Below are 14,292 nucleotides of genomic sequence, written 5' to 3'. Positions count from 1 at the left end.
TTTAGGGATTTAGGCAAGGGGCTCCTTTACGTGTCTAGATATAAAACTCTTTCAAATTTCATTTCTCTTCCAAGGGTTTAAGTTGAAAGCAAATGAGGAATAAATTAAAGAAAAAGGATTCAATAACGTTCAACATTCATGATTTTTTTTAAAAAAGGCATGGTAACTAGAAGCGAAGGAAGCTTCCAGAATCAGAGTGTATATAAAAAATCTACAACAAATTTCTACAGCAAATTTCTTGATGAAAATTGAAAATAAAAGTTTCCTCATATTAAAAAAAACTGCAGAAAGAAATCTTATTTAATGGTAAAACTTTTCAAACTTTCACATTAAAGTTGGGAACAAGTTAAAAGATGCCTACCCTTGCCTCTACCTTCAATATTGGACTGGAGGTCCTAGCCATTGCAATAAAATAAGGGGAGAAGAAAGGTTTAAGGCTTAGAAAAGAAAAAACTTGAACTCACTGATAAAGTTTGACATCTCCAAAAGAGGGATAATTAGAAATTATGTGCCTCCTGAGACAATGCAAGGAAGTACCTATGAAGTATTCTTGCAAAAACAAATGAGGAAGCAAAAAACCATCCAATCAAGTCTCTAAATTTAACTGGCAGTTTACAGGAACAAATCGCTATGAAGATACAATCAGCAGAATCACAAAGGGAAATTCTACAGGACAAATGACAGATTCTTGTCTCTTGTGTTTATTTGAAATTTTCCATATTAAAGGTTAATTTAAAAAAAGATTACATGGTAAATAAAATAAATTTTAACATGTTAGTGTTTGCATACAATAACTTTTTCTATATAGAAAATCCTAGAGAACTTAGACAAAATATTAGAATCACAGAATTCAGCAGTTTTTGGATACAAAATTGCTGTATTAAAATCAATAGTGTTTCAGGGCCGGCCCATGGCTTAGCGGTTGGGTGCGCGCGCTCCGCTGCTGGCGGCCTGGGTTCGATCCCTGGCGCGCACCGACACACCGCTTCTCTGGCCATGCTGAGGCCGTGTCCCACGTACAGCAGCTAGAAGGATGTGCAGCTATGACATACAACTATCTACTGGGGCTTTGGGGGGAAAAAAATAAATAAATAAAATCTAAAAAAAAAAAAAAACAATAGTGTTTCTATACCCCAGCAAGAACCAAATTTAAAAAAAATGACGTCTAAGACAAAACTATAAAACTATGAAGAGAAAATCTTAAAAAATCTTAATGACCTCAGGAGAAGGAAGGATTTCTTAAGAAAGATACAGATAGCAGAGATCATAAACAAAAGATTGATGAGTTTGACTACATTGAAATTAAAACCTAGAGGACAAAAACCCCATAAACAAAGATAAGTGTCAACCTAGGAGAAGGTATTTGCAACATACATACGAGTTAAAGGAGTAGAGTAGGTTGTCTAAAGATGTACATATCCTTGAGAGAAAGAAAATCCAATAGCAAATTTTATAAAAGATAAGAACAGGTAATTCGGAGAAGAGGAAATAGGTTCAATAAACACGAAAAGATGCACTAACTCTTTAATTGTCAGGGAAATAGAAATTATAGCCACACCCTCACAGTGGCAAGAACTGTAAAAGTCTGAGCATATCTAGCGTTGGTGAGAATGTGAAGCAAAGAGAACTCAGCATTGCTAGCAAGGGTGTAAATTCGCATAATTTGGCAAATATTAATACTTCTATCCTCCACCTGGCATATATCTTAAAGATGTTCTTGCATATATGCACAAGAAGACCCACACAAGGATATATTTTATGTAACAGTAAAAAAGTGAAACAATCCAAATATCCATCAGCAGGGAAATGAAAAAAGACATTGTGATATAGATATTCAAGGAAATACCATATCACAGTTAAAACACGGATAGATCAGAAAGTAATGTTGAGTGAGAAAAGTGATTTGGAGAACACAAGTATGATATGTTTATGTAAATTTAAAAAAACCCAAAACAATGCTAAATGTATATATCCATAAACACATTTAAACACGGTAAAAGTAGAAATAAAAATGGACTTGAATGATTCCCATAAGATTCATAATAGAAGTTGCCTACGGGGAGGCAGGGAAATGAGACATTGGAAAAAGCCAAGTTCAACTTTATCTGTAATATTTAATTTCTTATATTATGAAAAGTTTGAAATGGAAAATGTTAATATTTGTTAATTCTTGGTGATAGGTACACAAACGTTTGTTTCATAATTATCTGCACTTTTTGAATAAAAACTAAAAGTTTTGAAAATTAAAAAAACGAAAACTTGCTGGAGTTCAGTCATGGTGATACTTGTTAAAAAAGGACTAAGGTGTCTGGTGGATACAGAAGAGAAGACTCTTGTTGGTTTTATTTTAGTTTTTATGTCAATTTTTGAATTTGCAGTTGGATGAGAATAAAAGTGTTATAAACTTCACTTGAAATGAAAACCAGTTAGTTATCTGACGCTAGAAGAAAGCACCGTTAATGTAAGGTGATTTCGTGAATTTTTTCCGGGGTTGGCTCCGGGGCTATTTTGTATACTGTGGATTATGTAATCTGTAGTAATGACCCAGCCAGGAGGAGTTTAGAGGATTCTGGGAAGCATTTGGTTTGTTTAGTAACCACGGGAAAGATTCCACTTGGTCCTGGAGGGATACGTGTTCTTAAGGTAGAGTATTTTAGATGTTCGCCGCTGACATGCTTTAAAAAGAAATTCGATTAAGCAGCGTTCTTGAAACTGCTTTATCAAACTGAGTTCAAATTTTCAGTTAGAGTTCGTGATGTGTGTGAATTTCTTCTAAACAAAAACGAAGCTTAAGTTTTAGTAACAGAAAGATTGGGAATTTACATTATTGTAGGTCTTAAGGTAAACTCGCTTGGACCTTCACTACTAAGTACTGTGCTTTAGAAATGCATATCTAGGAGATAGGTTTGAGCATGAGAAGTTTATCTTTTATATCTGCTTTGTTTAAATTTGTTTAAATAAAAGTAGGCTTTCTCGAAGTACGATTATTCATAGTATATATATTGCTTACCTTGGATACTGTGCCGGTAGAGAGGCAGTTCTAACGAATTTGGAAAAATAGTTGTGTTTTTCTTTCACACACTTGTGTATATGGAGAATTTTTACATTGATAGCGAGTTATTTTAAAAAACTGAACCAAATTTACTTTATTAGTCTCTAATTTTGTTTTGTGGTACCTACACTGTGGTATTAAGAAGCATATTCAGGAAACAAGCCCGTATGTTTAGAATGGGGTTTTACTTTTCATTTTTAATATTATCAACACATTTTATTTAACCGAAGTAGTGTTTACGTGTCTTTTTTTTTTTTTCTTTAAAACAGCGGAACAGAAAGTGCTGAAAACTCCAAAAGGGAAATCTTTATTCAGAGATCTTTTTAAATTAGCCTAGTCTCTGACGTCCCTCCTTTCTGGTTTGCGTAAGTCCCTCGTGCAGTAGCAGTTTGTCTTCATTCGGCCACCGTCCCGTCAGCTTTACGGAGTATTTTGTCCGCCTGCCGCCGCCGTCGTCCCAGATATTAGTCACCGAGTTCAGGGCAGGGGAGCGTGTTTTGGGGGAGCCGGCTGGCGCTGCCGGCGCCATGGAGTCACCTTTTAGCCCGGGACTCTCTTACCGGCCGGATGAAGACTGGGGTAAGTGGGGTCTCCGAATGTACAAGGGGTGGCTCCGGGTTTCTCCCTCCCTACTTCCGCCCACTTGTGACAGGTGTGGACGAATGCTGCCCTGGGAACGAAGGCTAACGTGTCGCTTCGGTCCGTGTTCCTAGAAGAGTCAAGTAGAACCGGTTGATTTCTGCCCTGGCAACAGCGAGCGTAACATGTTGCCTGAATGAGATTACTATCGTCTTTCACTGTTTCCCCTGGGAAAGTACCAGGTGATCATTTTGTGGGGCGAAAACAACGTCGTTAAAAAGAATAGGGCAGGATGGCTCTGACCACCAAAAAGGCTGCAAGCTATTTTCTCTGAGTGTGGGGTGTGGGCGATGATTGCCGTGGAGTGTGTTTGTGTGTATGTCTTTGGTTTGTGTGAGAGAATATGAATGTATACAAAAATCTTCATTTCGCAGCTTCCACTATTGGTCTAGGCTGATGTCCATCTTGACAGAGAACCAAAGCACCCAAGCACCTGACGTCGGGTCCCTGATTACCTAGACCTAATACTCGTAAACGGATATAATCCTGACTGCCCTCCAGATACAGCTCTAAATTTTCTTATTTCGGATATTTTGTTTGGTTTTGTGGTCAGGAAGCGTAGAATGGAATGTAGTGGGAATGAGAGTGGAGAAGCTTTGCCATTTAAGTGTTTAGAGGAACCTTTTATTCACCTCTTGGTTTTGAGACATAATACTAATACTGTTCTTGGGCCCTGTGGTGAGCCTACGCCATTCACCTACTTTGGAATTTGGGGGAAACCCAGACTGATCTTCATCTTTCCCCCTTGGACCATCATTTTCAGTAGCAACAGTGTAATCTCAATTCCATTTGTTGAACTGAAGTCCTCTTTTGATTTAACAGGGGCAGAACTTATTTTAAATTATATACTGTTAGAGATTTATTTCAGTCCTTGGGTAGATTTTCTGGGAGTTGCTGGAAAAACTTTAGGCTGTTCCAACCAAGTGTATTTTCTCAAGCCAAATATAGTACTGTAGTAGTAGTAACGATTACCATTTGTTTAGCGCTTTGTGTCAGGCGCCCAGCTACACTCTTGCATGCATTATTTTATTAAATCCAACAGTCCAGTGAGGTAGTGTTGTTTTACAAATGGGGAAACTGAGGCTGAGAGAGGATGAATGCTCCGTTTTATAACTTGTGAGTGGCAGACGCAGGATCAGAACCAGGTTTGTCTACCTCCAAAGCCTGTGCTCTTAGTCACTATTCTATGATACTTTCCTAAATTATTGCTACAGATTTGATTCTTCCCAAGATCCCCCCAGTTATTAACAAATCTTTTTCAGTATATCGGGTAGTTATGATTTGTTTTTTCAGCTAGTCAACTATTGTCTTTTCATGATATTTTTTAAACTACAACTGTGGGGCACTTCCTGATAGCATTATTATATTTTGTCTTCTGATACCCAGGCTGCATTTTCCTGACTAACCTGATCAGTTGACTCCTAGACCTAAAGTTCTTTAACAGAGCATTCAGTTCTTTGTAGCCAGTTCACTGACTCACCTCAGGTGTCCTGCCCTGTCCCTCCCTGAATGTGCCCATTTCCCATTGTTTTCCAGGCTTCTCTTTTCAAACTGTTAACAATCTTCTCTTAGTTGAACACTCTAATTTGGTTCCTTAGGTGTTCAGTAAGTAGGATAGATTTTGCTGGCACTGGAACGAAACACTATAGACTGCTAGTGTTTCTCAGTAGAATGTGGATTCTTTCTCTGCGAGTTGCCATTTTGAGTGTTCAAGTACTACACTGATTTATGTGATTTTTTTTTTTTTAGAAGCTGGCCAGTTAAATTTTATTTTATTTTATTTTATTTTTTTTTTAAAGATTTTATTTATTTTACTTTTTCCCCCCAAAGCCCCAGCGGATAGTTGTATGTCGTAGCTGCACATCCTTCTAGTCGCTGTATGTGGGACTCGGCCTCAGGATGAACGGAGAAGTGGTGCCTCGATGCGCACCCGGGATCCGAACCCCGGGCCACCAGCATCGCAGCGCGCGCACTTCACCACCAAGCCACAGGGCCGGCCCAAAAATCAGATTATGTAATTATTACTTCTTGTGACTCTAGCAACTTTGAATAATTTAAATAAAGCGATTAGCTCAAAATAGCCTATGATGGAATGTGCTTTTTCCCTTTAACTTGGGTAGTGCAATTGAGAGCAGGGGTTTGCAAACATTTTCTGTAAAGGTTCAGATAGTGAATATTTTAGGCCTTGTGGCCATGTGGTCTCTGTTGCAACTACTCAACTCTGCCATTGTAGTGCAAAAGCAGCCATAGACAGTGTAGACGGAGCATGTAAATGAGCATAACTGTGTTCCCATACAGCTTTATTTATGGACACTGAAATTTGAATTTCACATAGTTATTTTTAATACTTAATAGGCTGTATTTTTAGTACAGTTTTAGAATTTACAGAATAATTGGGCAGATAGGACGTGGAGTTCCATATACACCCCCCTCCTCTAGTTTCCCCTATTGGTAACATCGTGCATCAGTGTAGTAGTACATTTGTTACAATTGATGAGCCAGTATTGATGCCGTATCATTAACTAAAGTCCATAGTTTACGTTAAGGTTCTCTCTGTGTTGTACATTTTGTGGGTTTTGACAAATGCCTGATGTTGTGTATCTACCATTTCAGTATCCTATAGAATAGTTTTACTGCCCTAAAAATCTCCTGTGCTCCACTTGTTCATCTCTCCCTCCCTCCTCCTGAGCCCCCAGCAACCACTGATCTTTTCAGTCTCCCTGGTTTTGCCTTTTCCAGAATGTCATATAGTTGGAATCAGACAGTATGTAGCCTTTTCAAATTGGCTTCTTTCACTTAGCAAAATGCATGTAAGGTCCCTGTATGTCTTTTCGTGGCTTGATAGCTCATTTCTTTCTTTCTTTTTTTTTTTTGAGGAAGATTGGCCCTGCGCTAACATCTGTTGCCAATCTTCCTCTTTTTCTTTTTTCTCCCCAAAGCCCCAGTACATAGTTGTGTATCATAGTTGTAGAGTTGTGGCTCTTCTATGTGGGACACGGCCTCAGCATGGCTTGATGAGTGGTGAGTAGGTCCATGCCCAGGATCCAAACTGGCGAACCTCAGGCTGCTGAAGTGGAACACGCGAACTTAACCACTACGCCACTGGGCCGGCCCCTGATAGCTCATTTCTTTTTAGTGGTGAATAATATTCCATTGTATGGATGTACCACAGTGCATTAATCTCTCAGCCTGCCATAACAAGATATCATAGACTGGGTGGCTTAAAAAACAGAAATTTATTTTCTGACAGTTCTAGAGGCTGGAAGTATGAGATCAGGTGCCAGCATGGTGGAGTTCTGGTGAAGGCTCTCTTCTTGGCTTGTGGATGGCTGCCTTCCTTCTCACTGTGTCTTCACAAGGCAGAGGGGTGGGAGGGGAGAGAGAGAGGGAGAGAGGAAGTGGTGAGAAGGGAGAGAGAGGAGGGGGGAGGGAGGAGAAGGGAAGGGGGAGAGGGAGAGAGAGAGGCCACAGTCCTATCAGATTAGGGCCCCATTCTCATATCATCATTTACCCTTGACTACCTCTTAAAGACTACCCTATCTCTCGATGCAGTCATATTGGGGGTTAGGGCTTCAACATATAAATTTTGAGGGACACAATTCAGTCCATAGCACACAGTTTGTTTATCCATTTACCTACTAAAGAACATCTTGGTTGCTTTCAAATGTTGGCAGTTATATATTAAGCTGCTATGAATATTCATGTGCAGCTTTTTGTGTGGACATAAGTTTTCAAATCATTTGGGAAAGTACCAAGGAGCACGATTGCTGGATCATGTGATAAGAGTGTGTTTCGTTTTGTAAGAAACTTCCAGTCTGTCTTCCAAAGTGGCTGTACCATTTTGCATTCCCACTAGCTGTGAATGAATGTTCTTGTTCCTCCGTATCCTCATCAGCATTTGGTGTTGCCAGTGTTTTGGATTTTAGCCATTCTAATAGGTGTGTAGTAGTATCTCGTTGTTATCAGTTCCCTGATAACATATGATGTGGAGCATCTTTTCATATGCTTATTTGTCACCTGTATATCTTCCCTTTCCTCTCTCCTTCCCTCTCTCCCTTCCTGTCTTTCTCACATTTGTGTAAAAGCCACTTTTTTGCCACATATAAGTTATATGTACTGAGATCAGAAGCTTCTATCTGCTACTGTGGTTTCTTTTATATCCTCAGTCTCTTTTGTGAAAGTTCTCTATGTCTTCTTTTACTGACTAAAACCTGACTCCCCTCCCACTGCTTTCCCTAAAGCCCTGGTAAACGGTGGCTGTTTTCATTCTCAAAACCTTTTTACCATTCGGGCCTCCGAAGGTGGGATAGGTGTCTTCCTTGTTCTTCGCTGCTACTTTCAGATCATTCTCCTTTCATCCTACCTAAAAACATCCAGGTTTACATCTTACATTGTCACAATATGCTGTCCTCTACTTTTCGCTGGTATAGTCATCTGCTGATTCCTGGTTCATTCTCCCTCACTTTTTGAAAAAGTTTAGCTCTTAGCTTACTGTCACTTTCTCAAACACTCCTTCCATCGTGATTCTTGGATGGTTTCAGTATTCTCAGAGGAGATCCTTCAGCTACCCTGATCTCTTGTTTCCTGGGCCTCCTCTCCACCAGTGATCTTGCCTTCTACCCTGTCTCAGCTGTTTACTCCCATGATCGTAAGCCTAAACCTTGTCATTACTAATAACATAATCTTAGTTTCAAACATCCCTCTCTGAGCACCATCTCCTATCTTACCAGCTTACTCCCTTTAGTATTCCAGCAGGACCTTCAACCCTGCTGAGATTCTGCCGTCTTGTCAGTGTCCTTTATCCCCTTTGTGTCGTCACTTCCCCTTTACCCAGTTTTAATTCCATGGACAATCATTGTAACCATTCCTCACTTACTCTGTCTTGTATCCTTGTCTCTCTCTTGTTTTGTAGTTCTCTCGGGGATAAACCACAACCTTGGTTAAATCCACCTCTGCCTGCTCCATGCCTGCACTCGTTTAGCTGAATGTGGCTGAAAAAAGAAATCAATCACGCTGATTGGTCTCAGTTTAAATTTATGCTACTAACCTGAAATAGGCCTTTAAGTGTTACCTGGCCAGTTGTATTTCCCTGGTCCTCTCACTCTCCCACTCTGATGATTGTTTTTATAAAGTTTCTTCTTTCTTCAAACTTCTATCACCTCTTCCCCCTTCCTTTGAATCAGAAAAGAACTTCCACAATCTCCGGTACCTCATCTACCCACCTACCAGCGTATTTGCCTTCCCTTCTATTGCTGGGAATGAATGGCTTCTTGCTTCTAGCTGGAGCCAGTCCCTTCAGCGTGTGCTTTAGATCCCTCCTCCTTTATTCAAGAATATTGCTCAAGCTCCTCCTTCGTATTACTGCAACATCATTTCCCTCTCTACTAGATCATCTCTATCAGTCAACAAACATGCAGTTGCTGCTGCTATCCAGAGTGAAAAAAGGGAAAAAAAAATCCAAACCCTCTTTAGATGTTACTTCCCCTCTAGCTACTACTGCATTTCTCTTCTTTGTGTTACAGCAGAATTCTTTAAAAAAAAAATTCATGTTCACTGACTCCGGTTTCTCTTCTCTTGTCTCTTGAACTCACTGCAGTCAGGCTCCACCACTCCACCAAAACTGCTCTTTCTAAGGTCACCACTGATTTCCACTTTGTTAAACCCAGTGGCCATTTCTCACCTTAAACTTCTAAAAGACAAATGAACAAATAAATGATCAAGATGTAGGTGGAGTGGGAAAGCTTGCTGAGCAAACTAAAAATAGTAGCTACCATAGTTTACTACTGTTAAGGAAAATCTAAATATTGGTAGTGTGGGATTGGTGAAAAGGGTACAGGCAATAGATTTTAGAGATACTTTAGAGGTAACCAGCACCACTACTTTCTTATGAATCCTTCTGGGGTATTCTATAGATATACAAATGTATTTATCAATTTACTCACGGTTTTTTTTTAGGTATTGAAAAACCACAGAAAAGTTAAAAGATCAGTACAGTAATAATGTGTATTTCCCTCATCTAGATTTACCAACTGTTAACATCCTGCTGTACTCACTTTTTCTCTCAGTATTACACACACTTCACTCCTCTTTCACCATCTGAAAGTAGGCCACAGATAATACGAAACTTCTAAACAGTTTACTATGTATCTCCTAAGAACAAGGAAATATGTATTTTTAAAAAGCATGAATTTATACTGATACCTAAAAGTCGGTAGCACAGAGTGCTTTCTCACCTTCTTGCGTTATATACTTATATTTCTTTTCTACTGTGAAAATCCTGGTTCCCAATAACATCTTATGTTTTTGTTGTGTGTGTGTGTGAGGAAGATCAGCCCTGTACTAACATCTGCCAATCCTCCTCTTTTTTTGCTGAGGAAGACTGGCCCTGGGCCAACATCTGTGCCCATCTTCCTCCACTTTACACGGGCCGCCGCCACAGCTTGGCTTGCCAAGTGGCGAGTCGCTGCGCGCCTGGGATCCGAACCGGCGAATCCTGGGCCGCCACATCCCGGGCCGCCACAGCGGAGCACGGGCACTTAACCATTTGCGCCACCAGGCTGGCCCCAACGTCTTATGTTTTTATAGGCTCACCGTAGCTGCTCTGTTGAAAATAGGCTGAAGGACAGGCAAGGGCAGAAACAGGGAAAACATTTGGAGGCTACTGTAACAATCTAAGTGAATTATGTATACTGGTAACAGTGGATGTAATGGAAGTGGTTGGGTTATGGATACATACACATACACATACACACATACATACACATACATATACAAATGTATATACACGTATGTATATTTATTTAAATTTTTAATTTTGTTTCAAAGCTACAGAAAAGTTGTAAAAACAGTATGAAGAACTATTGCATGTCCTTCACAGAGATTCCCTAATTGTTCAATTTTACCACATTTGCCCGTTTCTCTCTCTTTCTTTAGAGAGAGCAAGAGAGAGAGAGACAGAGAGATGTGTTGACCTGTTACCCTTAAATACTGCAGTATGTACCCCCTCCTCCCAAAACAAGGATACTCCTGTATTACTACCATACACTCTTTCAGTCAGGAAATAAACACTGATACATTACCATCCAGTTCACAGATACTATTCACATTTTGCCATCTGTCTTAATAATGGCTCTTTTTCCTTTCTTGACTAGGATCCTACCTGCAAACCCACATTGCTTTTACTTGTCATGTCCCCTAGTGTCCTTTAATCTGGAATGGTTTCTTAGTCTTTTCCTGTCACTTGTGTCCTCGACAGTCTTAAAGAGTACAGGTCTTTTATTCTATAAGATGACCTTAAACTTGGGTCTATCCACTGTTTCTTTATATCAGCTCATTTATTCTTTTGATGTGTTCCAATTATTCTCTGAGAATTTCCTTATTTTTCTGTCACAACAAGATTTTCTAGTCGTATCTTGCACTTTTCCTGCATCAGCTTTGGAATCAGCCATTTTTCCAAGGAGCCCTTCAGTGGACTTCCAGTTAGTGAAGTGTAGTATTTAGTTCCAAGATCTGAGCACACAGTATTTTCATTGCTACTGGGATATAGTTGCTTCCAGGAGCTTTCAGCAGACAGAACTAGGAAATATATGTATGTGTATATGTACACAAACATCTGTAACTTTCCTGTGTACATATGTTTTTAAAAAATAAGTTCATACTAACACTTCTAATTCCAGTCCAACATCTTAGGGTTCTTTTCTCAGACAGTGAGAAAATCCATTCTCAGACAGAGAGAAACCTGCCTCCAATTATTTTAGATATATTTAATCATTTTCTCAATTGATTAATGTATTTGTTCAGTGTACCACTCAGGCTGCCTCTTCCATCTGCCACTTTGTTCTCCTTCCCACAGCCCCATTTCCTTGGCAGCCTGGGCATGCTGCCACCTCCACTGGGCAACCCCCTCTCTCTCACCCTCCCATTTCCTTGGATACCAGGCACATTCCCATAGATGGTGACACACAAAACTCCACCTCCCGCGTTGCTCTGCTTCCTTGGAAGCTGACATCTCTGTGTTGGGAGGGGTAGGGAAGGAAGAATGGGAAGGAAAGGTAAGAAGCCAGATTACAGATATGTAGTTTGAAGACAGAGCTGACAGGATTTGCTGGTAGTTTGAATATAGAGAGTGAGGAAGAGAAGTAAACAATGACTCCAAGATTTTTGGCCTGAGCTACTGGGAGAATTGAATTGTCCTTAACTGAGATGAAGACAAAGCAGTAGGAGGTTTAGTGGGGATGATCAGGAGCTCGGTTTTGGATGTGTTGTTTGAGATATCCAAGAGGAAGTGTCCAAAAGAAGATGTAGAAAGCTCAGTGTGTGTACGTGCGTCTTGAGGTATTGGCTGGAGATGTGTATTTGAGGATCCTTGGCATATAGATGCTCTTTAAAGCCATGAGCTCAGCTGAGATCACAAAGGGAGTAGAATAGATAGAAAAGTTTGTGCTGAGCCTAGGGACAATTTCATGTTAGAGAGATGAGAAGGAACCAGCAAGGTAGGGCCAACCAGTGAGGTGGGAGGAAAACCAGGTAAGTGTGGTAATTTGGAAGCCAAGTGAAGCAGTCGCTTCAGTTAATATGAAAAGATCAACTGTGTCAAATGCTGCTGATAGGTCAAGTAAGATGAGGACTGTGAATCTGCCATTGACTTGAGCAATGTCAAGGTCATCGGTAACGTTAATAACTGGTGTGTGTGTCGGGGAGGGGAGCTTGATTGGAGTAGGTTCAAGAAAGAATGGGAGAAAAAAAATGAGAGACAGCAGATATAGAGAACTCTTTCAAGGAGTTTCAACCTATGTATAAGGTACATAGCCACAGTTATCTGCTTACATGTTTTTCATCCCTGCAGCTGAGTTTAAGGTAGTCCTTGTCTACCAATTGTATGACTAACCTTTCATTATTACTACACACAAAATTTTTGCTATGTATTATTTTGTTTTAGGTTGGTAAAATGTTTCTGTCATTGGCTGAGTTAGTAGACTGGCAGTATAGTTCCTGTATATGTGAAGTGAGGAAATCTCCAGAGCAGTTTCAGTGGCATGATAACAAAGGCAAACCTAGGTTTGGAAAACTCTTCAAGGTTCTTGAAGTTCTGAAAATGTTAGAGAAAATAGACACTATACAGATTGTACAGTAATCAGCCTTCTTTGGCCTTGTCAGCGTTTTCTCCTTTCTCTACAGAAAGTTTCAACCTGGTTTATTGAAGAATATTTTCAGTGTCCATAAATTTCTTGGTTTATAATGAAATCTTACTAGGAAATTGGATTATAGTTAGATTTGTTGAAATAAATTTGTTGGTTTAGATGAGTGAGTCCTTTATTGTTTAGATAGAAAATTGGTTGTACCCTTAGCCTAAGGCCTGTGTGGCAAATACACAGTACATGTGCTGCCATATTTCTCTCCTGTTATTGCAGCTGATCAGCCACGTTACTGTTTTGTGCTCAGCTCAGATGTAGCTTCAGAATTCGTGTTAGTAACGTTCCAGAAAGTCACTACCAATTAGTCCAACACAACATGACATAAAAACTGTTTTTTAATCTTTGGTGTAAGGATTTAGTTCACAAGATAAAAATTATGTGGAAAACAGCACATTAATTAGAAACCAGCTTTGAATTAGTTGTCATTCACGCTGCTGGAGTTATCAATAAAGTAACGGCTAATGAGAAACCCTGATAGAGCTGACACTGGGATACAGTGCTTATTCTTTTGTCAAAACATTGAATTGACAGTTAATCTCTATTCTTTGCTTTTGTCCAAAGATTCTACTCTATTTGCTGAACTTGGCTATTTCACAGACACTGATGACCTGCAATTGGATGCAGCAAATGAAACTTACGTGAGTATTTACTAAAGGAGAAATACTGAATAATGTGGTATTTAATCTTTACCCTCATTATTACAAGAAAGTTTCAGGATGACAGGTTTCAGCTAGTTATTTAGGTTTAGATAATTTTTAGCATTAAGTATGAAAGTTAGTAGCCATTTTGTAGTCAGTAAATTTAGGATTGTAGAAATTGCATTGGTCTTGGTGTGAAAAGACTTGTATTCTCAGTCCATCTTTGGCCTCAGGGGTGGTGACCTTGGAAAAGTCTCTTAACTGCCTACTTCTTGGTTTTTCTAGATACTTTGCTGCATAAGGGAAATGGTGATGTTAAGGGGTGTATGTGAGTCACAGACCCAATCAAGTAGAACTTACTAACTTAACCTTTTTAAAAGTTGTGTATCCTTAGTATAGAAAGCCCTGAAACTGAGATATGTCCTATTTCTTGCCTTTGAATGGTTAGAATTCTGTGTGAAAGCTATTATTATAGCCATTTCAGTCCTCGAAAATAAGTTAGATTTTCTTTTTTTTTTCTTTTCTGGGTTAGTACATATGTATTAGTACATAGTATATTGGCCTATAAACTTATTTTGTCATACTGTTTGATGGAGGAGGTGCTGTTTCACTTGGGAAGTAATTCAAGTGAACAGAGTGATTTTATATGCACATCAATCAGGGTGAATATTTATCACTTATTTTTTAAGCTGTTATTAACCTGAGTATAAAAATATATAATGTTTGCTTAGTGAGTTTTTCAGACATTTCTCAAAGAATAGTTTAACAG

At 39.3% G+C, this 14,292-nt stretch overlaps 1 protein-coding gene across 2 annotated transcripts in view; it reads left to right on the top strand.

Moving 5' to 3' along the window:
• The first annotated feature begins 3,321 nt into the window (after window positions 1-3,321).
• Window positions 3,322-14,292, top strand: part of ATF6 (activating transcription factor 6) — a 214,681-nt gene continuing 203,710 nt past the window's right edge. For both annotated transcript variants that reach the window (XM_014783280.2, XM_004424822.3), the window contains exons 1-2: window positions 3,322-3,631; window positions 13,447-13,523. In XM_014783280.2, coding sequence (XP_014638766.2) covers window positions 3,580-3,631; window positions 13,447-13,523 — 129 coding nt within the window. In that variant the 5' untranslated portion in view covers window positions 3,322-3,579. The remainder of the gene's footprint in view (window positions 3,632-13,446; window positions 13,524-14,292) is intronic.

The sequence above is a fragment of the Ceratotherium simum genome, chromosome 2 (genome assembly GCF_057802395.1).
Source record: "Ceratotherium simum simum isolate JZ-2026a chromosome 2, ASM5780239v1, whole genome shotgun sequence".
NCBI lineage: Eukaryota > Metazoa > Chordata > Mammalia > Perissodactyla > Rhinocerotidae > Ceratotherium > Ceratotherium simum.
This window is presented reverse-complemented; position numbering and strand designations above follow the sequence as displayed.